Source organism: Tasmannia lanceolata, unplaced genomic scaffold (genome assembly GCF_043159265.1).
Source record: "Tasmannia lanceolata isolate RefF3 unplaced genomic scaffold, GAP_Taslan_0.1 ptg000006l, whole genome shotgun sequence".
NCBI classification, from domain to species: Eukaryota; Viridiplantae; Streptophyta; class Magnoliopsida; order Canellales; family Winteraceae; genus Tasmannia; species Tasmannia lanceolata.
In genome coordinates this window covers 2153788-2181715 of record NW_027518683.1, presented here as the reverse complement: position 1 = coordinate 2181715, position 27928 = coordinate 2153788, and the positions used below count along the sequence as shown (strand labels likewise).

At 41.1% G+C, this 27928-nt stretch overlaps 1 protein-coding gene across 4 annotated transcripts; it reads right to left on the bottom strand.

Annotated features, from left to right (window-relative positions):
• Nucleotides 1-4107: 4107 nt before the first annotated feature.
• Nucleotides 4108-26886, bottom strand: LOC143879234 (oligopeptide transporter 1-like). 4 transcript variants are annotated; one of them, XM_077381502.1, is made up of 8 exons: nucleotides 26687-26845; nucleotides 15584-15755; nucleotides 10645-11078; nucleotides 10283-10380; nucleotides 9600-10172; nucleotides 8663-8921; nucleotides 7719-7901; nucleotides 4108-4914 (listed from the first exon to the last, which is right to left on the bottom strand). In XM_077381502.1, exons 2-8 carry the CDS (start codon nucleotides 15609-15611, stop codon nucleotides 4291-4293), a joined length of 2199 nt encoding a protein of 732 aa, XP_077237617.1. In that variant the 5' UTR covers nucleotides 15612-15755; nucleotides 26687-26845; the 3' UTR covers nucleotides 4108-4290. The 4 variants fall into 4 exon arrangements, with proteins under 4 accessions (XP_077237617.1, XP_077237618.1, XP_077237616.1 ...); XM_077381503.1 differs by having other exon boundaries at nucleotides 10645-10742; XM_077381501.1 differs by having other exon boundaries at nucleotides 10645-11086; nucleotides 15586-15755.
• Nucleotides 26887-27928: the final 1042 nt, after the last annotated feature.

The following is a 27928-nucleotide window of genomic DNA, read 5'->3' as shown; positions in this document are numbered from 1 at the left end:
TATCTGGGGGCTGGCCGTCCAACGCCTTAGCCGGACAGGATATGGCGCAATCGCTAGGCGACAAAATACCTGCCCGGCTGGCCGTCCAACGCCTTAGCCGGACAGGATATGGCGCAATCGCTAGGCGACAAAATACCTGCCCGGCTGGCCGTCCAACGCCTTAGCCGGACAGGATATGGCGCGTTCGCTAAAGGACAAAAGACCTGCCCGGCTGGCCGTCCAACGCCTTAGCCGGACAGGATATGGCGCAATCGCTAGGCGACAAAATATCTGCCCGGCTGGCCGTCCAACGCCTTAGCCGGACAGGATATGGCGCAATCGCTAGGTGACAAAATATCTGGGGGCTGGCCGTCCAACGCCTTAGCCGGACAGGATATGACGCAATCGCTAGGCGACAAAATATCTGGGGGCTGGCCGTCCAACGCCTTAGCCGGACAGGATATGGCGCAATCGCTAGGCGACAAAATACCTGCCCGGCTGGCCGTCCAACGCCTTAGCCGGACAGGATATGGCGCAATCGCTAGGCGACAAAATATCTGCCCGGCTGGCCGTCCAACGCCTTAGCCGGACAGGATATGGCGCAATCGCTAGGCGACAAAATATCTAGGGGCTGGCCGTCCAACGCCTTAGCCGGACAGGATATGGCGCAATCGCTAAAGGACAAAAGACCTGCCCGGCTGGCCGTCCAACGCCTTAGCCGGACAGGATATGGCGCAATCGCTAGGCGACAAAATATCTGCCCGGCTGGCCGTCCAACGCCTTAGCCGGGCAGGATATGGCGCAATCGCTAGGCGACAAAATATCTGGGGGCTGGCCGTCCAACGCCTTAGCCGGACAGGATATGGCGCAATCGCTAGGCGACAAAATATCTGGGGGCTGGCCGTCCAACGCCTTAGCCTGACAGGATATGGCGCAATCGCTAGGCGGCAAAATACCTGCCCGACCTGGCCGTACAGCGCCTTTAGCCGGACAGAATCCGTATGAACCAAGTCTGCCCGGCCATGACGCCCAGAAGGCTTGGCCGGCCAGACTTCTGCTCCCAATTTTGGCCGGACTGAACTGGATAGCCCAGAGGCTCCTGTCCCCGGACTGGACTGGATAGCCCAAAGGCACCTGTCCGGCCGTGCTCCTTCAGGCCAAGCTTCAAGGCCGGACCAGGCCGCCCAGAGGCCCCTGTCCGGCCGAAGTTTCTTCTGACCCATTCTGAGGCCGGCCTGAGCTGCCCAGAGGCCTTAAGGCCGGCCAGATGCTGTTTTAACCCTCTTCTTGCTTCCCCTAGCCGCTGCCACGACTCGGAGAACCAGGGGGCAACTGATGGGGTCCAAAATCTGCAACCAATCGGCTGTTGACACGTGGCCCTCACAGGGACCACTGCAAAACCAACACCTGTCCCTACTAGGTATGACACCTGGACCAATCAGGGACTTCCACCTGCCCTTACTAGGCATAAAACCTGGTCCAGTCAGGTGCCACCACCTGTCCTGACAGGTGGCTCAGGATCACTATAAATAGCCTTCACTTGTGCTAAGATGAGGGATCTAAAAATCCAAAATCCTAAGCTCCTCAGTTCGGAATTGCTCTGCACTCCTGCTCATACTGACTTGAGTGTCGAAGCGCCCGTCCGGAGCACCACTCCGGACTGGTCTTCTGATCCTTTGTGTTCTTTTCTGTGCCCTTGTGCAGCTCAGGACTCCATCAGCCCTTCAGCTGTGGCCTGCCAGATCAGCCCTTCCGGCCCTACCATAACCTGTTACCAATTTTAGACCTAACACCGAGCATCTTGAAATTGGCGCCAAATTGTCCTAGAAAGAGAGATATAAACCAAACTATGAGTTTTGATTTTCTGAAAAAATACATCTAGAGTAAGAAATAAAGAAGAAGCAAAACACACACAAGGAGACTGTTGAGAAAATCCATAGGTCAAATCCGATCCGATCATGCACAACTAAACACAAGTAAAAATTAGAAGCAAAGATTTTACATGCAAAGATCCCTAGCTATATCAAAGGGTGAGAACACGATCTTCACTATGAGAAAGCAAAATTACTAGGATTACAATGAATTTATCCTAAACCTACAAACCCAATCCTTTCCCTTGCTCTCTTAACCAAGATCGTACACAAAGAGTAGTCCGAGAAGAAACTCGAGAGAAAATTCTAAGAAGAACACCCTATTAGAGAATGAAATCAAATCAAGATCAAATATTCTGAGATTAGAAGATTTGATTTGAGTAGGCTATATTGGTTGGTTGGGTTACATTAGACAAGTGAATTAGAAGAGGCAAGTGTCTTTCCATAATTATCTTATTCTCTTGCTGTGTTTATCATTTGAGTGTTCTATAAAAACACTCTTTGTTCTTAATGCAAGATTAATATAATTTTCTATTATTTTACATGGTATCAGAGCATGGGCAGAAATTCAACTAGGAATTATATAGAGAGCGGAAGAAGGTGAAGAGATTTGGGCCGGGTGGGAGGGGGGGGGGGGGTTGTTTATTTTCTCCGTGTAGAAGATATTGTTGTTTCCATTACTCTTTTTGTATACCGGTAAGAAAATGCAAGAAAAGTACAAGTAGGCAGAAGTTCAAGTGAGGCCCGCTTGTCCATTTACAGGGGTTACTCGAGAGGGATTTGCGCGAACTTGTGCGGATTTCACGAATAACGCGTTAGTCGTGCACGACTTGTTGTCCGCGTCTTAAAATTAGGTGTTAGTGGCGAGTCCCCAAAATCGACGAAATTCGTATTGCACCGGACTTATAGTCACCGCGTATAAGCTAAAACGACCCACGCTAGAGTTCCGCTCAAACAGGTGAAACTTCAAATACACCCCCATTCTCAGCTATTTCGTCCCGTGGAGAAAAAAACCCAGCCTCTCCTGGTACGATTTCCCCCTCTTGAACATCATAACCATTTTCTCCCCCAACATCAGGAGGCTTCACCCAAAGGCCCCTCCCTCTCGTATCCCACATGTCTGCTTCTCTCTCTCTCTCTGCTTGTTATTATTGGATTTGCTTTTGATGATTAATTTGTGGTTTTTCTTCGTGGTTATGTCTTCTTGTTATTTCCATGTGGTATGGTTTAATGGTATTTCTCTATTGGTTCTATATTTCTCTGTTTAAATGGTGGTTCAAACAATTTTTTTAGGGTTTAAAAAATGCAGGTCCTTAGCAATTCAAAGCTATAACTGAGTTTAATAAAAAGCCCTGTTCATTTAAGATTTAAACTAACTGTGTTTAAACTCTAAAAAAAAATTTAGGTTTTAGGCTATAAAAGGTTGTTCGTTTTCATACCAGTATCTGTGTTTTTTTTTTAAAAATCTAATGCAAAATATTAAATGGGAGATTTGGATCCATTGTTTTTTTTAAACCCAACTACTGTCATGAAAAATAAAAAAAGGGTGTTCAGTTTCATACGACTAGCTGGGTTTAAAAAATCCAATGGGGGTTTTGGATCCGATGCTTTTTTAAAACCCTTTCGAAAAAGAAAATTGGGGAATTATATAACTGGGTTATTTTTTGTAAGCACAAAGCTATAACTGGGTTTTTTCTACCCAGCTACAGTCAAAGAGGCTATTTTTCTCCATCTTATTCAAATTTATGGATTCTGAAACTTGAGATATGACTAGATTGTCGCACATTAAAGTTCCCAGAGTCCCAAGTGTCAGAGTCCCAAGTGTCTGCACATTAAAGTTCAAGCCCCGAAGAGTCATGGACCATATAGAAAAGTCCACACATCAATGTCCGCACATTAAAACCCCGCGCTACTAACCTTACCTACCAGGCCTTTCTGTAGAAAGCTTCCACAACGGATGGTTCTAGCCCTTTAATTTGTTGAGGCTTCCTCATGAATATAGACTGTTGCTTTTTATCACCAGACATCCCGTTTAAAACCCACAAATTTGGGGCTTAAAATTCTCTCTCAAGAATTGGATTTTGTAGCATGGCCCAATCCATAGCAAAGCCTCTTGGATAAATTAATGTTTTGGGTCATTGAACAAGTAGCCTCCAATTCAACTTATTTTCCTTTATAAACCATGCAAGTACATCAGATATGGAACAGCCCCACTTTAGAAATAAGGTTGGGGGTAAACATACACAAATTTCGATCATCATGTGTAACTACTAAACAATATCCATATAGAACCAAGCAAATGTTAAACAAATTTCAATCTACGCATATAACTACTAACCAATATCCATATAGAACCAAGCAAATACTAAACAAATTTCAATCTACACATATAACTACTAACCAATATCCATATAGAACCAAGCAAATATCCCACAATATGTCACTGAATTAAAGGGCAACCTTCAGCCGAAATCCCGGGGGCTGTAGGACACGCTGCTAGAGGGCAATGATCATCCTGCTGCTGCCCCCACCAAGTTATCCCATTGACATTGTTATTTTGGAGAGCATAAAATATAAGGAGACCCATGAACGCAATTCCAGCATCTAGGCCAGCTGAGAGAACATAGTTATGCCTTGCCCACCACCCCTTGAACCTCTTATACACAACCAAATTGAAGAAAAGGCCTACTGCTCCCCACGTTATGTAATTCACTGTCCTAGCGGGGGGCATCATTGCTGTGCCCCCTAAGATGATGGGCATGTTTACCAGTTTTAGCCACTTCACGTTTGGGAACATTCGCGTGAGGACCCAAAAGGGGATAGGTAAAATTAGACCGACGAGGAAGAAGTAGTTCATCTTTTCGTATAGGCCTTGGCTTCCGAACATGCGGAGTGGACCCACGAGACCCCAAATAATGGAGGCGTTGTAGAAGACTCTGTCTCCGGGGCATGTCCAGGGGCTCCCAATTGGCAACTTTGACCGATCACATATGTGTTCGACAGATGTCAGCAGCCACCATGCCGTGAAGAAGTAGGTCGTTGATGCGACCACTGTGCCCACCAACTGTGTCAAGGAAACCAACACTTACTTGTAAATTAGCTGTATAAGTAGTCAATAGGGAGGAGACAGACATTTGATTAACTTAGCATTTATCCCGTAGAATAGTGATAAGTAGTGTTTGGATGCCAGCCCCCTAGAGTAGTGGGAGGGGGTGTCCTTACCAGTATATATATATATATATATATATATATATATATATATATATATATATATATATATATATATGAGGAAAATGATTGTGAAATTGAGGGCCCAAACACATCGGTCCCACATTTTTTGTGGTGATCCAAACCATTCATTTACAAGGCCTCATCATAGATAGGGTGTACCAAAAATCAGCTTCATTGGATCATCCTACCAACTCCAAAAGCGAAGGCCAAAAATGGGCAGATTTGTGGCAAACGGTGTCTGTCCATTTTGCCCTCCACTTTTGGATGGGTTAGGATGATCCTATGGAGCTGATTTTTTGTACACACCATATCTATGTAAGGGCATTTCAAATAAATGTTTTGGATCATCCTATATATATAGAAAATGATTGTGAGCTTGAAGCTCATATAGCTTATATGAGCTTGAGGGCCCAAACACATGGGTCTCACATTTTTTGTGGTGATTCAAACCATTCATTTGCAAGGCCCCTGCAAGAATGGATAGACACGTTTTGCCCACAAATCTGCCCATTTTTGCCCCCACTTTTGTAGGGGTTAGGATGATCCAATGGAACTGATTTTTTGTATACACCCTATCTATGAAGGGCCTTTCAAATGAATGCTTCGGATCATCCTAACAATGTGGGCCCCTTCTGTTTTGTGAGAGCCACCTCATATAAGCTTATATGAGGGCACCCTCAGGAACTCTATTCTCTCTCTCTCTCTCTCTCTCTCTCTCTCTCTATATATATATATATATATATATATATATATATATATATATATATATATATATATATATATATATATATGAGAAAAGTTTCTCTAGTCCGCCGACCCAAAACACAGTGGGCCCACAATGTTTGGATGATCCAAAGCATTCATTTGTAGGCCCTCACATAGATAGGGTGTGCCCAAAAAATCAGTTCCATAGGATCATCATAACCCTTCGATTTGTGGAGCTAAAAATTGGACAAATTAGTGAAGTTTTATACCCATCCATTTTAACCTCCACAAATCGTAGGGTTGGGATGATCCTATGGAGCTGATTTTTTGGGCACACCCTATCCATGTCAGGGCCTATTAAATGAATGCTTCGGATCACACAAAAACTGTGGGCCCGCACGTATTTTTTGGCGGACGGACTAGAAAACTTTTCTAGTCGGCCGACTAGAAAAATCAACCCCATATATATATATATATATATATATATATATATATATATATATATATATATATATATATATATATATAGAGAGAGAGAGAGAGAGAGAGAGAGAGAGAGAGAGAGAACATTTCCTACACACTTGTGTAGGTAAGTTACCTACACACTAGCTTAAAATATAGTGGGGGCCCACATTGTTTGGGTGATCCAAACCATTCATTTGAATGGTCCTCACAGATATAGGGTGTCCACAAAAAATCAGATCCATAGGATCATCCCAACCCTACGATTTGTGAAGGTAAAATGGACGTGTATAAACCTTCACAAATTAGTTCATTTTTTGCCTCCATAGTTTGAATGGTTGGGATGATTCTATGGATCTGATTTTTTGTGGACACCCTATCTATGTGAGGACCATTCAAATGAATGGTTTGGATCACCCAAACAATTGGGCCCCCACTGTATTTTAAGCTAGTGTGTAGGTAACTTACCTACACAAGTGTGTAGGAAATGTTTTCTCATATATATATATATATATATATATATATATATATATATATATATATATATATATACAACGTTACGTTGGCAACCAGACAAGTGACTTTGCTTGTGTGACACCCAAATGCAAAGCAAAACCCCGAAACTCACCTGGCTTTTGTGCAACCAAACATATGTTATAAATGCAATTGGGTGACATGGATCTAATGAGGCGCCCTTTTGGCTGGATTTTTGCATGGCCATGCTATGCATGGGTGTAAAATGGGGGCCCTTGCTTCATCAAAACATGAGGTGTAAAATGATGGGCCCAACCATATGCATGGGTTTGGCTGGAGAGGTGAGGACCCACCCATGACAACATGAGGTGTGAAATGTGGGCCCCATACCATTAACATGATGTGCAAAATGGTGTACCCAACCCTAGGCATAGTTTGGGTGGAGAGGGTGGCCCACCCCATCAAAAAATATGAGATGCAAAATAGTGGGCCCACCATATGCAAGGATTTGGGTGGAAATGAAGGGACCCACCCATCAAAGATGGGTGTAAAATAGTGTGCCCTATCTCAGAATGAATGAGGTGTAAAATTGTGAGCCATAGTCTATGCATGGTTTGGATGGAGATGGTAGCCCCACCCCATCAAAACATGAGGTGTAAAATGGTGGGTCCCACCCTTGATATGTAGGATGTGCAAAAAAATTCCCTGAGAAATAATATTCAACGGAAATAATCCAAGGTCTAGTATGGCAATGGAAAGAATCATGTTTAGTGTATGTATGTGTCTGCGTGAAAAATTGCTAAGACTCTCCATTCTATAGGATATAAACATATACTTGTTCATACCGATGTAAACCAATACCATGGTTTTAAGAAGCATCCATCAACGGCCTACGGAACTCCCAAAGGCTTTGATAAACTAATTCGGATTTAGTTAAAATAAAAAACTTTACCAAGATTACTCTCTAATCTTCAACCGGCAGAAGCATGGACGTACCTGAACAAGGAACATGGATTTTGGAGGAATCTTCATGTAGTGGCCTAGTTTGAAGTCCGACAGAAACGTTAGAGCTTGGGCCATGCTAATATAGCCATACGTCTTGAAAGCCATATTAGCAAGAGGCCTTCCAGGGTACATGTAACCTATGATCATCTCCGTAATCACATTTAGCCCTGGGGTCTGCACAGCAAATTTGCCAAATTTATTGGGAAAATGGGTGTGAGACTCAATTTTCCATGCCCCCAAAAAAATTCCAAAAGTGATAAATGATTCAATTTATAGATTATACACCAAGTCCAATGTGAGAAAGAAAGTATTAGTATTGCATAGATCATTTCTTTCAACGATTTAGAGGGATACTATCATAAATTGAAGGGCCCTAAGTAAAAAAAATTGAATCGCGTTGCTTCTGGTCATCGTTTTTTGTGCGTAAAAATGTAGGAAATTTTTGAAATATTTTCCGTTCCAAACAATTTCTAGAAAATTGTTATAATCTCAACATGGCCTCATGTGGTGCACAAAAATGCATCTTTGGCTAAGCTAAAAAAGCTTTTCTTTGAATTTTCAATTTTTATTCTGTCTTTTTTTTTTTTTGAATAATGATATGGTAACCGAGTAGGGAACCAAGAGTGGAACCGAACAAATAGCCTCTTAACACATTAGCAATCTTTCCCTTGCTTTTTGACTGTTTTATTCATGAAAATGAAAAACCTACCCCTCCCATGCCATGTGGCATGTGGCGATTTGTTAGGTTACACTCTCAGTTCCACTCTCGGTCTCCATAGCAGCGCTCTTTTTTTTTTATTCATGGGTATTTTTTCAGTTTTTTGTTTCCAAGAAAAACTTTTACCTGAAAAAATGGGCTAACAAACTTCGTTACACCAGATTTTGAGGAAAAAGGAATCCCAGGATAGCCTAGTCATTCCCTAATTAAAACTTGCCTGGTTTGTGGTAGCTGTAATGATTCCAATGGGCAGGGTGAAAACAAGTGCCAAAGCGCATGCTAGTAGGATCCCCCAGGAGGGAAGTTGGATTTGCTTTCCAAAGCCTTCGCAAGTGAGAATGGAAAGAGCGAAGACCACAACAAAGATTAAATGAAACCACCATTGAGGAACCCCCTCATAATTCTTCTTCATCAGCCTCGTATGGACATCACCCTCCTGATCGCCCAAAGCCGCCTTCGTTTGTTGCCAAATTGTTCTATAAAAATGGAGACAGGGATATTGAGGTGAAAGGGAGTCTTAATTTCCATGCATAACATGCTTACTTATCATGAAGCTTAATCATCCGTAAGTAACATGAAACTTTATCATAAAATTGAGAAGAGAAATGAAACCATGAAAAGAATTTGTCACCATGCATGATCATGACCGTTCACCTGGTAAGCCCGATCATTAATATTCGCTCATTCGATAATCCTACCCCTTGATTGTTATATTGTTAGAAAACATTGAGTGGATCACACTCAAATCCTTTAATCAAACGGTTAGGATAAAGGGGTCCATTGGTTGACCAAATGAATCACCGCATGAGTGGGCCCAATTACATGTTGGCCTAAGAGTGGCAATATTAGAATAAATGCTTTTGGGTATAAGTTGGGGAAATGAAAAAAGAGATCATACATTTAAGTATATATGAAAACCATCATCCCCGCCATGAGACACACTTGATAAACAAAGGACTCAAATGATCCTAAAATACTAGAGACCTATAAGCGGCGAAGAAATAGATTTTAAGCTCATCAGATTGAGTTTGACCCCAAAGGAGCTAGATGTGCCCGTTTTTCCACATGGCTGTAGTTAGCTTGAGCCAGATTTTGAGCATGGGAGGGATTAGTACCTTCCTGGCATGATTTTCCAGGTTTGGGAGAGAAATTACCTTCCGTGAAAGAGGGCAACATGAGAGAGAGTGGCGGCCAGTGTTGCGAAGCTCAACCCATAAGTAAATGAGAATAGGACACTGAGATTGATTTTGGTGTAATTGTTGTACCCTTCTTTATTTAATGTGAAATCTTTAGAATTAATTACTCGTGAAAGATTGTAGGGTTGGCCATTGGCATCGAAGACGTCCGACGAGTAGATAGGAAATTTCTTCGCTTCGTAGGCATTAGTCCAATAGGCAATGGGGACGACTATATAGATCATTAAGCAGAATCCGACCATAATGTTGACAATGGCAAAGGCCGGAGTGGCTAAGGGACTTCCAAGGAAAGCAACAATTTGAGACCAATCCAAAGAGAAGGAGCCAATGCCTAGGCCTTGGAGACCGGACCCGATTTGGTGAGCAGTGATGGACTTTTTCCAGATCAAACAAACCAAAGAGATGGCAGTTATGGATCCAAAGAGATAGCCTGGGACTATATAGTAGCAGAAACTTGTGATGAGGACCATGAGGAAGAATTGGAGCCTCGTAGATCCTCCCTTAGGCCTCTTCTCCTCCTCATGCAATGCTCTGCACAAGTTTATAAGAAACAGTTAATTAATAAGCAAGAGGGAAACTCAAATTGGATTTTGAGTTTTGGGTATTTTTTGCATATATGTACTCAAATAGGAGTGAAATACCTGAAAAGAGAGACTTGAACGAGGTTAAAGGGCCACCACATGTAAGGTGAATCAATAAGGAACTTCCTAAAGAGACCAGCCCACCCATATCCAAGCAACTAATCCACCATCAAACACAAAGAAGCTTAGAATGGTCTTTATGATGAACTATACATTTCAATTTACTAGTCCTCTCTCAAGAGGCCAAAATCAAGGGACTTTTAATTACTATAAGCCAGGTGGACCATACACTTTTTTTGTACTTATATTCAAGTAAGGAAAAAGATGACAGTGGTTCCTTTCAATTTGTAGGACACACTATCACCACAACTTGAATATGTTGTTTTGCAAATAAATAGGCAATTTTGTTGCCAAAAGCTCACCTGTGTGGTTTGTACTAGTAACAGAGCAGCACCACGGTTCAAGCTCCTTTTGTAGAAAGCCATTACTGCAGTAATAATACCCACTGCATAAACTGTACCTGCTCCGCAATTAGCAAAGATGGTGATCAAGACATGCTCTTTTATGTTGAAAGGCCCCGGATTCATTGAAAATGCCCATTTCGTCATTGGAACTCGAATGGGTTTGCTCGGGAGTGTGGCCGCCATCAGTTTTCCAATTGGAAGGACTACAATTTGTACTGGAACTGATGATATGAAGATTGGATTTTGGCGATAACCGAAGAATTGGTTCAGGAATGCGAGCAGGGCACAAGAGATCACCCCCAAAATCCATGTTCGGAATGTCAAAACAGGCATCGTTGGATCATCATCGATGGGAACTGTGAGCCTGACTTGCTCGATCGGATTATCGTTAACTTCATCACAATTCATTAGAGTTATGATTTCAAATCCGAAAACGCAAGCTTGGCACTAAAGAATCAAAACTTGACGACAACAAAGATTCAAATGTATAATGTGAAAGAAAAGATTTATTCTAATCATGAATGCCTTACATAGAATCAGGGTCCTTGATTTTATAAAGCACTTGGGTGACAAACATAGAACCAAATAGAGATACTATGAGTACAACCTAGTTGACTAATCTGCTTAGGTTACCTTATCTACCCCACTTGCCACTTCGTCTAGGTAACCGTATCCAACACACTTGCCTAATCAGCCACAAAGATTAACTAACGGTGAGATTTCTCACTCTAACAGGGGGCCCCCCTCAAATGTATGTTAAATCAACAGACATTTTTATATATATGGAAGTGTTATATGCTCTCTCTCTCTCTCTCTCTCTCTCTCTCTCTCTCTCTCTCACACACACACACACGCACACACACTTTTTTCCACTACTTTTATATTTTCTTTGAAATTCTTTTCTGTCTCTGAGATTAACTTTCCGTGAAATTGCCTAGCAAATCCCGTTTTAGCATGATTAATGTTTGAGCATAATTTTAAAAGAAATAAAGATGCTATAAATAGTAAAAGTGGCACTGGCATTGATTTTCTGCCATTCTGTTTGAATCCAAGCAAACAAAATAAAAAATTATTTTACTACCAGTAAAATATAATGCAATGGGGACTGACTAGGCAATTTCGCAGAAGATATTTTATTGTCCCTCTTTTTCAGAAGAGAAATGCCACCAGGTATGAACCTCATTTGAATTCAATGAAAAAGATAAATTCGGTTAAAAAGGTCTCTTCTCTCCTGAAAAAGAGCACCAGACGAAATGGCTTTTGCATCGTGCAATGCAGTATGAGATTTTATATGATGAGTGCGATTCGCTAGGCAATTTTGCAGAACAGCCACAAAGGCTCACAATTTAGCAGATTTTGTTTAAAGTGCGCAGCGAAATGGGAAATGGCTAACTGCAAAATTGCCTTGCAAATCCCATGTTTTATATATAGAAAACATATTAAATTTATGCAGGGAGCCCCGTTATCATTTTCATTTGTTTCCTAGACTAGATCATTACCTAATAATAATGGCGTATGCCTAATTATTCAAAGGGAGTCCGGCACATTGCCGTTGAACCGACCTCGATACAAATGACTAGAACCCTTGATCCATTGATTTTAGACCCTGTTTGTTTTGGATTTTGAGAAACAATTGTGAGTCCTTAACTGATTATTGGACTCAAATTTATGTTTAATTTTGAGTTCAACAATAAATTTTGGACTCACAATCGGTTTGCAAAACCCACAACAAACAGGGCCAAAGTGGTCCGGTGTGGTGGCTAACTGTCACCCCTTTGAAATGTTGGCACACAGATTGGTTTGTGGTGGCACCTTACACCCTTGCCAACGTGCACTTGGAACATCAAGGTGGGAAGAAAGCCAGGAGACCAAGGCTTTGGTATGGCTTAGAGCATAGGTGTGGGCTATGCACAACTTGCACGGGCAAGCATTAGTGGGAACCTAACCTAACTCAAGTATGGACTAGTTGGGCACTGAACTAGTTGGGCACTGGATAGTGGGCACTGGACTGGTTGGGTTGGATACTGGATTGGTGGACACTGGATTCGTGGGCACTGGATCGTTGGGCACTGGATGGTTAGCACTGGCTAATTGGCCCTGGCTAGTGGGCATTGCATAGTGTGCACTGGTTGGTGGGCACTGACTGGTGGACAACAGATAGGCAAAACCAGGGCACCAGTATGCATGTGACAATTGGCAAGCGCCTGGGTGTGTTGGCACATGGAGGCAACGGTTGTAAACGGTTATGATTCAAACCAAGGCATTGCTTGGTCGTGTTCAAAGGTTTGGGCACAAGGAGGGCAAAGCAAAGGCAACTGGTGGGCGTTCTTGCACACATGGCAGCAAGGCATTGGCATGCACTTGCACATTGTGAAGACTTCCAAAGGCAATCATGGCTGGGTGATTAGGCAACTGTTATGCCACATGGCGGCTTATCATTTGTAAGTGTTTAGATACACGGATTGTGCAATTTGTATGTAATGGGCGTTTTATGTGCAAAATGCCCAAGTTTGTTGATAAGCAACAACAGGAAGGAAGATAGGCTGTTGATATGCAACAGGTAGGTTGTTGATAGGTAATAGATACGTTGTTGATAGGCAACAGATAGGCAATAGATAGGCAATCTGTTGTGAGTTTCCTTTGTAATGGCTTTTGCCTAAAGAGTTTGAGAAAGATGATGGCAATGGAGTTGCCCGTGGAGTAGGCATTGTTTAGCCTAACCACGTTAAAAAAGTCTCTTTTGTTTTTGTTGTGTGTGTTTTCTTGTGTTGTTGTGTGATCTTTGTGTGTGCAAACTTGGGTGGTTGACTAGTGTAGTGCTAGGCCATCACGGACAACCCCTTATCAAAGGAATTTTTATTTTTGGTGAGTCGCCCCGTGACACTAACCATATCAGAGTGCCCCAATCACCCTTAGACCCTGTTTGTTTTGGATTTTGAGAAACAATTGTGTCTCCTTAACTGATTATTGGATTCAAATTTTAGATTAATTTTGAGTTCAATAATCTAGTTTGCACTCACAATCGCTTCTCAAAATCCACAACAAACAGGACCATAGTGGTCTGGTGAACTTAATCAACGGTCGGATCAAAAGATATTGGACGGCGTTTAAATCAACGGTCCACGTTGATTACTAACTTTGATTTATTTGGCCTTTTTTTATTTGAATTTGAATTTTCTAAGAGTCAGTCGTATGAGACTTCTTTTTAGAGTAGGATTTGATTTTGAGAAATTGTAGGAAAAGATTGAGTTGGACGAATTTTAGTTTAGAGTTACAAAATTTTAGGACGTTGGATATTGTTTAAGAGTTTTAGAATTTTAGAAAGTTTCTTTTTTTTTCCTTGTTTGAGTAGGATTAGGAAGCTTTTACAAAGTATATAAATAGACTACTCGGATAGATTTGATCAATAAAATTTTATTTTGGTCCCTCAGTTGTAGGGTTGCAACTCGAGCCGGGTTTTACCCTACCCGCATCGACCCGACCCGAAATAGCCTGGGTTGGGTTCAGGTTTCATGGGTTTCGGGTCGAGCCGGGTTGAGCATTCAAAAGCCCGCATGAATCTCGAGTCGAGCCGGGTTTGAAGGGGCCCGACCCGACCCGAGTTACATAAGTTATAGTATGTACATTTTTTTCTATTGTTAATTAAAAGTTAAAAGTGAAAACCCACGCACTCATTGTTATTGTATGTGAGTGTAATTTCTGCTTCTATGAGTTGAGTTGATTCAAGTGTTTGATTCAGCATTGTTTGATTGTAATTACAACATTGTTTGATTACAACATTGTTTGATTCAAGTGTAATGTGAGTGTAATTACATCATTGTTTGATTCAAGTGTAATGTGAGTGTAATTACATCATTGTTTGATTCAAGTGTAATGTGAGTGTAATTTCTGCTTCTATGAGTTGAGTTGCCTTGCCAAACAAGAATCTTCCTTAAAAAATTGCGTCAATGTGAAAAAACCTGACCCGACCCGACCCGAGATTTATCATGGGTAGGGCCGGGTTTGGGAATTGTGGGTTTTCCGAAAAAAAACCCGACCCGACCCGAGATATTTCTCGCGTAGGGTTGGGTTCTCCAAAACCCGACCCACCCGACCCGAGTTGCAGCCCTACTCAGTTGTCCCTCGGATTTGTCCCTTTTCTGCTCGCCGGATAATACACAGCCATCTGCTGCTTGTGTTGCCGTTCTTGCAAGCCACCCGCTGCTTGCTATTGTTGCTACGAAAGATCGTTCTCTGATTTCAGCCCATTATCTTTAGTTGAAATTCCCCAACCATTTAGCCGTTCACCTAGCAGCCCATCCATCCTTGAATTCCATAGTTTTCTTTTATTTGTCAACCAAGCAACCTTTTGATAATAGCCCTCCCTCCAACCTATTAGCCCCCTCACTTTTATTCCATCCGAGAACACCTACCCAACATATGATAACAGCCACAAAATACCCTCCAAAGCACATCTAAAACCAGCCCACAATCTTTTATTCCCAGCCAGCCGATTCCCATCCCTTCAATCAAATATAATTCCCTCTTGCTTAGTCTATTCTCTCACTTTCCAAACTCAGCCAAAACCCTCCTTAATCCCCATGATTAATAGCCTATTAATTTAATCCTATACGCCCCTGCATTACTAACCATATCAGAGGACCCCAACCACCCTTAGGCCCTGGTCGTTTGAGATTGTGGCAACCGATTGTCACCCCCAAATCTGATTATTGGACCCAAAAGTAATGAAATTTTTGGTCCAATAATTAGATTGGGGGTAGCAATCGGTTGTCATAATCCCAACATGTATATGTTGAGCAACAGGCATGAATAAACTGATGGCATCACATAGATTAAAAAAATAAAGAACTAAAATGGAGAATGGCTAGAATTTGATGGGTAGAAAGAGAGCTCTTACCAATGTCCTTATCAATGACGTTCTCCATTGAGAGAGAGAGAGACTTGGAACCTTGAGGAATAGTATAGAACTAGTGGGTGTCCCGTGCGATGCACGGGGCGAGAAAAAACATGCTTTGCAAAAAGGACAGATATTTCTTCTGGCTAATTTTTCTTATATTTGAAGTGGACACCTGAACAATGGTATAGTTAAAATCATCTTATAAAATAGAGCTGAATATTTGAATAACCGAAATACTTATACAGTAAGGACTGAATAGAAAATGAGAAGGTGATTGGCAAATTCGGAAATAAAAGATCATAAATTTTTTTCTGAATTTCACTTTGTATAAAAAGAATAACCGACGGCATGTGTGTGCTAAGTGCCAACAGCTGAATATAAAGGCCCATAGTCCCCCTTCCCGTTTCAAGTTGCGAGCAAGAAGAATAAAGGACAAAGATAATGACAAATAGTAATTTTTTTAAAAATGATTTACACTTTAATTTGATTCCATTGAGTCAAGAGACGCGGTATCACCCTGGTCACTTTACTACAGAATGACTGAAATAAAAATATTTGAACGTGTCCAATGCTGTGGTTGTTTCATGAAATGCAAAGTATTAGAAAATGATGGATAGGAATGTAATAGCTAAGAGATTAGCATAGTGATTAGCATAGTATAAAGGAAATTCATGAGTACCCAACACAATTCATGAGTACCAAACACAAAATCAAAAGAAACTAAAAACCATAAGTTGAGAGTCGAGGCTCAAATCAAGCTTGATAATTTGCCTCTGTCATTTCCTGATTTGTAAAATATTGAAGATTTCCACTAATCTTTGCTTATATTACAATCAAGCCTAATGAGTGTTTCAACACTCAAGAGGATAAACATAGAAAATAGTATCACGAGATTTATGGAAAGAGATTTGACAAGATATGAGAAGATAATCTCAATACCTAATCTAGCTTGCCTACATAATCTTCCCCAATTAATCCAAATCAAATCTTGGAAGATGTGATTTTATTCTACCTAATCAAACCATAGTTGCCTAATCTAACTTATTGGTGAGATCTCACATATTCTAACATGATTCATGCCCAAGACTGGTCGTTGTTTCATGAATAGTAAGTATTAAAAAATGATAGATGAAAGTGAATTGAAAAGAGGTTAAAAAATGATTTTTTATGAAAAATGTTTTTTTTTAAATGATAGAGTAAGTATTAAAAATGATTTTTTTTATAAAAAAACAAATATCCTTAGGGCCCGTTTGGATACCCCTTGGATTTGGATTTGGAGGTGAATTTGGATTTTTAAATCCAAATTCAACATTTGGCAAGCCTTTATGACATCTGGATTTGGATTTGAGTGAAATCCACAAGATTTACAAATTCCTCATGTTAGTGTAATTTTTTGGATTTATAAATCCTTTCTGCGATAGGTTATTTATAAATCTAAATCTAACCCGTAAGGGGTTAAAATGACCAAAATATACCAAAAAAGTGTTTAAATGACTTAAGTACCCACATGATATTAAAAACTGATCAAAATACATCGTACTAGGTAAAATGACTAGAAAACCCCAAGTCAAGCAAAATGACCGAAATACCCCTGTACAAGGTAAAAATGACAAAATACCCCCGAGTCGTGCAAAATGACTAAATACTCTTATGATATAAAAATGATCAAAATAACCTCATACAAGGTAAAATAACTAGAATACCCCAATATCATGGAAAATTACTAAAATACCCCTAGATCAAGTAAAAATGACCTATGGCTCATAAAATGACTAAAATAACTAAAAATACCATCATGAGATAAAAATGATAAAATACGCCATATTAGGTAAAATGAATAGAAATACCCCTATACCCGGTAAAAATGACAAAATACCCCTAAGTCGTGCAAAATGACTAAAATACCCTTATGACTTAAAAATGATCAAAATAACCTCATATATGGTAAAATGACTAAAATACCCCAATATCATGGAAAATTATCGAAATACCCCTATATAAAGCAAATATGACCTATGGCTCATGAAAAATGACTAAAAATACCTTCATGAGATAAAAATAATATAAATACGCCATATTAGGTAAAATGACTAGAATACCCCCCCGGGTCATGCAAAATGACCGGAATACACCTATACCGGGTGAAAATGACCAAATACCTCGAGTCATGGAAAATGACTAAAACACCCTTATGACATAAAAAATGATCAAAATACCCTCATATAGGGTAAAATGACTAGAATACCCCTGGCTCATGGAAAATGGTTGAAATGCCCATATATCAAGTATTTTAGGGCTTTTTAGTTTTGTTAGATTTCAAATTCAAATCCAAAGAGCATCCAAACAAAATAATAATAATTTAGATTTGGAATCCAAATCTATACATGGTCATCCAAACGGCATTATTTATAAATTTATGAATTTTAAAATTCTTGATTTCAAATCCATGGATTTTGGAAATCCAAATTCACCCTTATGTCCATAATCTGTTTGATTAAAAGCCTCTAAGTGTCGAACATTTATTTGAGTTTTTTCTCGGGCCATCTTAGATGTGCTGATTGTGATTTGAGGCTCTATTCTTTGAAGTCATAATACTTTTGTCTTTAAATTGTTAAGACGAGAAAACCATCTATATTACCATGTACTTGTCTCTTTTTGGATGTGTGCTCTCATGCCTCCACCAATTTGCTAACTTTTGCCATCATGTACATGTCCTCCGGTTTTATGTCTAGTAGTATTGGAAGCTATTATCTGTGTTCGGGGTCTTCTTCGGTTCTTCAGGATTTCTATCGCCTTTTCGGAAACTCCTTCTCGGGCTAGGGCGGTGACAGAATGTTTCTTGAGCCACCCCGTTGCCCTTCATGCCTCTTTGCCTAAGGATTCACTTCTTCCCCTCTTCGGGTTCGTCTTTTCACACGTTCCTTGGGATTCTCCTTGCATTTCGGGATCCCCATCGATTTTGGGAACACTTCGTCGGGTTTAGGCTATGACGGACGGCAACCTCTTGAGCCAAAACCCCCTTTCGATCAAAAGGGATAAAAATACATACAAATCAAATAACAAAAACAACAAAAAAATATCAGAAAACAACAAAAGCGTTTTTCGAAAAGCTGTTTCGAACTACGTTGGCTTGATCCCTTTTCACAGGGTACGTAGGCAGCTTGGGACCGTCATCCCAAGTTCAGTCAAACTTTTCAATAAAATTATTTAAACCCTTCAAAAAAAAATCATTTCAGCATTTGAAAATATCTTTCAAGCTTTTCTCAAAAATACAAAAAACCAAAATGGGCAAGGATGGTGATTGCCAGGTCACTCGGAGCCTTCTTTTCATTTCATTACCGATTTCGATCGTGGTTTTTCGGTTTTATCGGTTTTCCGACGTTTTATCGGGTTTTGGGATGGGCGACGACGTAGCGTGGCCCATTTACAGGGATTATCCTCGCTGAGCCCAACGATAGGCTATGACGGTCGCGAGACTTGTCCGATCTTTAGCGGATCAGGATCACTGAGCTCGATTCCTTTAGAATCGCTCCCTGAGTCTATCGTACGTCCCACTTTCTTTTCCCTGGCATTTTGAGTTTGCGCGCATCGTCTATTTTCTGATCCCTTTCTTTCCCCGCATCTTTTAGCTTATTGTGTGTGTCTTTGGTTCCTTGTGTGTTTACTTTCAGCTTGCTTATTCCTTGTGCGTTTAGTTTCACATGCTTAGCTGTAGATATTTACTGTTTTTCTGCTTATCATCTCTGCTATTACTTGCTTAGCTGTAGCTGTGCATGCGAATGTTATTGCTTTCCTAGATGTGATGGGTTAGGATTAGATGCAGTGAGTTAGGATTTGGATGTTTATTTTCTTTTGCCCATCCCCGGGTCATGCATGCTTAGATAGACGTTTCTTCGGGGATACTCGTTCCCATTTCATATGATTTTAGCCCAAAACTCTTCAAAATTAATTAAAAATGGCATAAGAGACCAGGTGCTTGCACTTGGGCGAATTGGGGGCGCTTAACACCTTCCCCATTCGTCATCAGGCACGGACTCTTGTATCTCTGGTTATCCGTTGCAACAGAGTATTTCATGGGATCCAGGGCCTACTTCCTTGGATGGCGACTCTTCTTTGTTATAGGTACATCTTGATTCCGGGCTGGTCCTTGAATCGAGAGGTATCTCATTTACTTCGCCACCCATGCTGTGAGTGGCACCATTTCGAGAGTTCCTTGGTAGAGCTCTCCTTCACATTGTGGAGATCTTAGAGGACCGGCGTGGGATCTCGTGTCCCTCGCCTCATTCGTCCTCGGGATCGGGGTCCACAGGCCGTGTCCCTCGCCCACCCGTCCTCGGGATCGGGGTCCACAGGCTGGCGACTCTGCTGGGGATTGAATTCTTAGATCATTGCCTAACTCTGTGAAAATGCCATTTGTACTAATTTTGAAGAAATTTGACTAAAATCATTTTAAATGGGAACACTTTCCGTTAGAATGCTAGGGGCACCAGATAGGTGCGTAAATAAAACAAGGGTTCACACACCACTTTCATCCATGCATATATTATCTGTTTTGTGGTTACTTTCTGCTATGGTTTGCTGTGGATATGCTATCAGATTACTTACCTCGGAGAGATACTATGAGTAGGAGCCGTGAGGGCTATACCCGCCTTCTAGCGCCACTGCACCAGTAGTATACTCAGCACCTGGACACTTCGTGTGTAAAACGGACATAGTTCGTACATTGGACTCTATGTCACAGTGTACAAGTAACTATGCACCCGGCCAGGTGGACCTCGCACCAGTACCCCTTCTATATATTGCATGGTCCTTTTGTTTGCATTTGTGGGGATGAACATGTGTTGCTTACACATGTGGAGCCTAGAGTTAGGAGCCTTGACCCATTTATAGACTAGGGTAGTTCACCTCGTGTGACTACAAATGCGGTCCCCTAGTACACTCACTTGTCTGTCATGAGTCGAGACTTCCTTGACTCCTCTAGATTAGACTAGGGTTGGTGCCCCTGGTTAGGATGTATATATATATCTATATATATTTATTACTAGATTAGGGCTTGCTTCATGGTTAGGTTTTCTTTCCTAATCTAATCATTTTTTTCCCATTCATCCGTCTTTTGGATTATGATCAGATCATTGGTTTCACATCATTATCTTTATAGCCATGATCTATCTTTCCTGAGCTGGACCCTTTTGTCGATCTTGATCAGATCGCTCCGCATGCCAATCATGAGTCTACTTTGCCATTATCACTACCAGAGTATGTGTTCTTGCTGAGAGCCCTGTTTCATCTTGACCTTGCCGGCGTATTCTTTATGCTTGGTTGCCGAGACCCTCCTTGTACAGTCGTTATGCTGCCGGATTTTCTCCAAAAAACCTTAAGCGTAATCATTATCTCTTAGGGTTATTGATAAACCATGTGCTTACCGTACCACATCTCCATGTACTGCTATTATGCTGCCGGATTTTAGCCAAGAGAAAGATGTGCTTGTGTTACCTTTTGTTTCAATTTGCACATTATATTGCCATGTGATTACTTCTCACTAAGCCTAATGTTTGTGTTGTCCATGACAAGAGACTTGCCCAGTTGCCTATCATATCTCCCAAAAGAGCCTCTCCATCTCTAAACTTTCCTGGTCTAGCCAGTCTGCTGTACCTATTTCCTCTCACCTTGCTCAGATGGTTGAGTCTACTGAGAGTCTCGTCCTGGCCGAAATGAGGGAAATGATGATGAAATCCAGGACCGGATAGATGGGGATCCCCTCATTCTTCTCGAACTCAAATGCTTCCGAGAACCTTGCACCTAACCATGTTGCACCTCTTCCACCCACCATGGGAACCATTCAACTCATTCAACCCTTCACAGATCTTACCACCTTTACCTGTACCACATCGGGGCTGGAAAATGAACGGGAAGGAAAAGGAAAGATGTCATAGCTTGAACCCCTTGAAAACATCACACCAGAGAAAGCCTTGCCATTATCAGGTGTTGAAAATCAGTTTGAGCCAGGTCTATAGAAACCAAAGAGGCTGCCCCTTCCGAGATTCCTATTCCAAGATCGAACTCCAAAGTCATCACCATCATGGAGGAAGGCATGATGTCCATGAATTTTCAGCGCTAGTCCATTGCCTCCAAAAAGTGTCATTTCTTTGAAATTTGTCCTTGTCGTGTGTGTAACCACTCTCTTGTCCAAGTTGGTAGGTCAAATAATCATGTTAGTGTCAAGTCCAAGTATTTTGTGTTTGCTCGTCTTTCTTATGGTGAGTCAGTATTCAACCCATTGTTATGTCTGATGTAAAGCCCAATGTTGCGTGTCGAGTATCATCAATGTACGTAAACGTCTCCATTAAATGTTCATGTGTTTTAAATGTCAATTTTCCTCTGTGTTTCCTCTTGGATCTAATGTTGAACAAACTAAGACACCCTTCTCGGAAGAGGATGCAGACGAAATTCCCCTCGAGATCTGAAAGATGGTCAAACGAGAGGAAGAGCGTCGAGTAAAGCCACTTGAAGACGAAATCGAAACTGTCGATGGGGGTATCAAAATCTGAAACTCGGGAAAACGGATTGGCAAAAAAATTATCTCCCGAAGAGCGCGAAGAATCGATAAGTCTACTAAGACGGTTCAAAGTAGTTCTGCTTGGTCCTACGAGGATAAACGGGAGCATGCCCTAATGCTATTCAATGAAAGAGTCCCTCAGCTTTAGACATCAGGTCGGAGAAGCGAAAATTTCAAAGGAAGAACATTAGACATCAAGTGAAGATAATGAAAAGATTGAGAGAAAACTCTCGGACAACAAAGTCACAATCATAGAACATGAGCCTCAAAAGAACACTTGGGCTATACATTGCGATGTAATTTCAAGTTAAAGCATTCAAGGTGTAGGGGCATTCCCCACATCCAAAAAAAATATCAGAAGAAAACGAACATCCAAAAGAAAGAAAGATGGAATCCAGAACAAAAAGGAGAAGGGAGCGTGCCCCTATGTCAACTCCTTAGAAATATCAGGATCCCAAGAAGTGGAGTCAGTTTTAAAGCATCTCCAGCATATAGAGAAGACCCTGAGTCTTAGAATACTGAGCATCAGTGTAAGATCACAAAGACAAAGTGGGAATTCAATCAGTCAAGTTTGCGCAGTACAGATGAAGTCTTGCCAGGAAATGCCGCCAGACTCCTAAAAAAAAAAATGAAACGAGAAAAAGATTCAAAGCCGTTGAACCTCAATCACTTCAGAAGCCTGTACACCAGAAGGCCATCATTGGCTGTTTGAACCTTCAAAACCAAAAATCCCAAATTCGAAAAATCCTTTTGCAAACTCCTTTGGGCCTTAACAAATCAACATTCTTTTCAAACACCCACAAACCAGGGGCACTTTGCCTTGAACTACGCGCAACCTGATCCTCATCTTTTGGGGGTACGTAGGCAACCTGGTCTTCTAGGTTCGGTCAACCTTTGAGTTAAAAGCTAAATCATTCTTTTCCAAACCCCAAGCGAACTGCGCGGACTTTATCCTCCATTTTTTTGGGGTACGAAGCCCAGATCCAGTCGAAATCGTTTGAACCAAAGAAATATCCAACCCTTTTGAACCCACGCCCACCTAGAAAGTCCTTCTGGTGAACAAGGAAATGTTCGAGGCAAAAGCAGAAAGAAAAGAGAAAAACGATGGAGTCTGAAGACCCGCTAGGCTGAAAACCCGAAAGGGCGGCCTAGGCAAAAGTTAGGGTCATTCACTCGCTAAGTTGAAAATCAAAAAGTCGGCTTAGGCAAAAGTCAGGGTACTCAAGCCCGCTGGACCGAAAACCCGAAAGGGCGATCCAGGCAAAAGATAGGGCACGCGGTCCGCCATATTGAAAACTTGAAAAGACAATCTGGTCAGTGGCAATGACTTCCTGCAAGGCGCGAATCAATGAGGCGGAGGAAGATTCTTCAGTCACAGCAAAATCTCAGAGTTCAGGTAGCGCTGGCAAAGCTTACTTTGACACTCCTCTAAACTAGGGGCATTGAAACCGAGCAATCCGAAAGGGATAATAACCTCAATGGAAACACCGAATGAGGAGAGTAGTGCCTTTTGACACGGTATTCGAAATACTCTAAGAGTGGCTAGGCCATACCCTTAATAAATAACACATTAGATCCAAAAGTCAGCCCTCAGTGAGTTGAGTCCTTGGAGTTATAGTCGTCTTTGGATGAGTCCATTCAAATCCATTCATACTTTTCCATTCGTTTTCTCTTCCCTTCGAAGTCAAAGTCATTGGCGTTGGAAGAGTGGCAGCATGCCCTAAAAAAAAAAAAAACAAAATCATCGGAGTTAGTCCTGGTTTAGGTATAAGAAGGGGCAAGAGTCATCTTATTCAAACCTACCAGAGACCTTAAGCCTCCAGAAGTGAGCAATGCAAGAAAGAGATTCTCAGACTCAGCCATCATGGTGATTGTCCTACTCTCTTCAAAAAAAAAATACAAAAAAAAAACCTGCAACTTCAAGCCTTCACAGAAAGAAGCATCTTTTCTTCAACCGCCATTGTTTTACCTCCCTAAGACTCTCGTCATGGAAGCACTAGTACACTAGGGGCATCTTTTATGAATTCCGTCATAAAAGATGTCAAGCACACAAGGACAATCAGAATAAACCAATGTCTCCAGCAAGTTGAGATAAGAGGGGTACAAGCACATCTCGAGCCAAACCTCTAAACTCCCAGCAAAACCAGTTCCCCAAGGGAGTCTAACATCTATCTCCCAGAGAGTCCGTTGTCAACTACTCAAAGCATTCAACTCCCAGCAGAATCCAATTCTTTCAAAAAGGGTCAATATCCAAAATCCCAGCAAATCATGTGAGTCAAGTCCTCATCAAGGAACTCACAATCCCTTTTTCTCGGCAAGAGACAAGGCAGTGCTCAAGGGGATCAATCTGAATCAATCAATCGATCCAAATCAACCAATCAATCCAGCAAGCATATCAAAAAAAAAGAAGTTCCCGCTTCTTTGGAGAGACAAAGCAATCTCCAAAGAAATCAATCCCAGTCAATCTATTCAAATCAATCAATCAATCAAAAGCGTGAGAGTATCAATCTTTTCATAAGAATTTTACTCTTCAATCAAATTTCCATCGCTTGTTACTGCGTGAGGGTTCCGCATAACAACGCTTTCCCTTTTGATTATTGCGTGAGGGTTCCGCCTAATTAAAATTCCACCTTTTGTTACTGTGTGAGGGTTCCACATAACAAATTTCCATCGCTTGTTACTGCGTGAGGGTTCCGCATAACAACGCTTTCCCTTTTGATTAGTGCGTGAGGGTTCCGCCTAATTAAAATTCCACATTTTGTTACTGTGTGAGGGTTCCACATAACAAATTTCCATCGCTTGTTACTGCGTGAGGGTTTCGCATAACAACGCTTTCCCTTTTGATTAGTGCGTGAGGATTCCGCCTAATTAAAATTCCACATTTTGTTACTGTGTGAAGGTTCCACATAACAAATTTCCATCGCTTGTTACTGCGTGAGGGTTCCGCATAACAACACTTTCCCTTTTGATTAGTGCGTGAGAGTTCCGCCTAATTAAAATTCCACATTTTGTTACTGTGTGAGGGTTCCACATAACAAATTTCCATCGCTTGTTACTGCGTGAGGGTTCCGCATAACAACGCTTTCCCTTTTGATTAGTGCGTGAGGGTTCCGCCTAATTAAAATTCCACCTTTTGTTACTGTGTGAGGGTTCCACATAACAAATTTTCATCGCTTGTTACTGCGTGAGGGTTCCGCATAACAACGCTTTCCTTTTTGATTAGTGCGTGAGGGTTCCGCCTAATTAAAATTCCACCTTTTGTTACTGTGTGAGGGTTCCACATAACAAATTTCCATCGCTTGTTACTGCGTGAGGGTTCCGCATAACAAGGCTTTCCCTTTTGATTAGTGCGTGAGGGTTCCGCCTAATTAAAATTCCACCTTTTGTTACTGTGTGAGGGTTCCACATAACAAATTTCCATCGTTTGTTACTGCGTGAGGGTTCCGCATAACAAGACTTTCCCTTTTGATTAGTGCGTGAGGGTTCCGCTTAATCAAATTCCACCTTTTGTGACTATGAGAGCATCCAAGCCCGTCTCATACGGCACCCAAGCCCGTTCTCGCACGGCAGTCGCCATCCTGAAGCATTCTTTCCAACGTCCCCTGAGGCATCCACTCTGAGTAAGACCCTTGTGGCATCAGACCCTTCAAGAATTTAATCTTTACAAAATCATTTTCTTTACGTTTTCCTTCTTTAACCAAGTTTTCGGGGCAGGTCAAAATGCATTGTCCTTTTGGCTTTGGCATTCGTGTGACAGGCACCCTCTGCCAAAGAGGGGCATCTGTAGACACCCCATTTTGACCTAGCCCTGATTTCAAAAAAATAATAAAAAAATCCTAAAATCGAATAAAATCCCAATCCCGAAGTTGAGTCCGAACCGAATCCCAGAATTCCTGAAGGAGGTGGGCCCTAAGTGCAGAGAAAACTCAAAATGGTACCCACCCACTGCAGTGCAAAATCCCTAAGAGGCTGCTAATATCCCTAGGAGTGCATTTATCAAAGCGTGCGTGTGTTAAATCACTTTCCCATGTTAAGCAGGAGGGGAGTGAATTAGCCAGCTTGGGGTTGCTTGGAGAAGAGAGAGGGAGGAACTCGAGCTGTCACCTTAAATTGTATTTATATGAAATTTAAGAGTTGTCATTAGATGATTTGATGTGGCACACCAAAGAATTCTGTTGCATAAAAATTAAGCAACGATCTAAACACAACTTCCATACATAGCATCAGCAGCAAGGCACCAATAAAATAAGTTTGGGACATTGGAAAACTAAGTTTGATCCGATTGAAGATGGAAGAAAAGAAAACTTATTTATCTCAGATCATTTGTTCTTTTTTGTTGTTAATAATTTAAAGAATTAAAACGGCCAGGAAATTAAAGAACAGATCAAAATGCAGGACAATTGATAGAATGACAATTAAGGAAATACATTGAAGATGAAACAGAAGTTGCCAATACCCCTTGCCTGAACATACACATCATAAACAGAAGATGCCAATATGAAAAAAAAGAAGAGGAAAAGAATGAAAATAATATACGCAGCAAATACCTTTGTGCTCGACATTTCCCCTACAGGGGGAGGAACCTTTCATTAATCGTTGTTGTCATAGCAATGGAGGCTTTTGGGTTTTTGATGTGGTAGATGGATCTTGTGAAAACGCCATGGAAGGGCTTCTTTTAATATGATCGGTTTGTTTTAATGCAAGGTGTAACGGAAAAGGAAGAAAAAGTATTTATAACCGGATATAGAGTTTCTAATAAAACTCTACCACTAAAAGGAAAGATAAGGATGACCAATCCATCTTTAGCTACGCCTTATCTCTTCCAAGTCTTGTGATGTTTCATAACATCCAACGAAATTGAGTTGGGGTAGGAAATTTATTAAAAACTTATCTTTTCCCAAGATTTCACTGGTCTCCAATTAAGGCCCTCTCTGTTTTGGTTTTTGAGAACCGATTGTATCCAAACGGCCTATTAAGGTTCTCTTACATGTTTTGAGGTAGCAAAGATTTTATCCTTCATCCAGGAGCTGAATTTGGATTGACATAGATCTAAGATAGAATGTTATAGCCATGGAAATGTTGGAGCCCCTAGATAGAACTTGGAAATACTTAATCCTCCTTAAAAGGAAAATTAACAAACTCAATTATTAAATGTCGGTGTCATTTGTAAAATTTTATCATTTTGCAAACGGGGTGTTTGGAAGTGGGAAATTTTCTTTCCTTCATAAATGAGTTTTCCACCCGTGTTCCAAAAACAGAACTGTGTCTCCATGTTAAAAGACATCAGATATGTGTAGCCCATAATGAAAACAATTTAAAGTGTACCCATGTTCAAGAAATGAGGCAGAAATATCAAGCAAGAAAAAGTAAATGCTACCAACATGAAAAACACACAAAGGTTTTCCTTTCCCTATTTTAAGAGGAAAAGGAAAAAAACTCAAAGAATGAACCACACAATTAAATATATAGCCCTTTAGAAAATATTTTTTTGTGCTGTAGTTGTTTTGTTAACAACCAATTAACATGGGTCGGGTTGGGTTGAGCTTTTGCTAAAATGAATTGGAATCTACCCGAACCCCTGATTTTAAGCTAAACGCTCAACCTGAATTCCCAAAGTATCAACCCGAGTTGCACCCCTACAAAATGGAGGGCCCACCCAATGCGTGGCTTTGATGGAGATCATGATCGTGTGGCATGGGAGCCATAATAAAAATACAGTGTAAAATGGCGGGCCAAAACAATCATGGCCTTAGTATTTTGATAGTGTTCTGTCCACCACATTATTGCCA

What these genes read in the sequence shown, in the direction of transcription:
- LOC143879234 (XM_077381500.1), bottom strand. Translation starts at nt 26,729, where the DNA reads ATGAAAGGTTCCTCCCCCTGTAGGGGAAATGTCGAGCACAAAG. An exon ending in TACTAGTACAAACCACACAG is followed by an intron (nt 10,381 to 10,644) that starts GTGAGCTTTTGG and finishes ATGGTGGATTAG; the next exon opens with TTGCTTGGATATGGGTGGGC. An exon ending in GTTCAAGTCTCTCTTTTCAG is followed by an intron (nt 10,173 to 10,282) that starts GTATTTCACTCC and finishes AAACTTGTGCAG; the next exon opens with AGCATTGCATGAGGAGGAGA.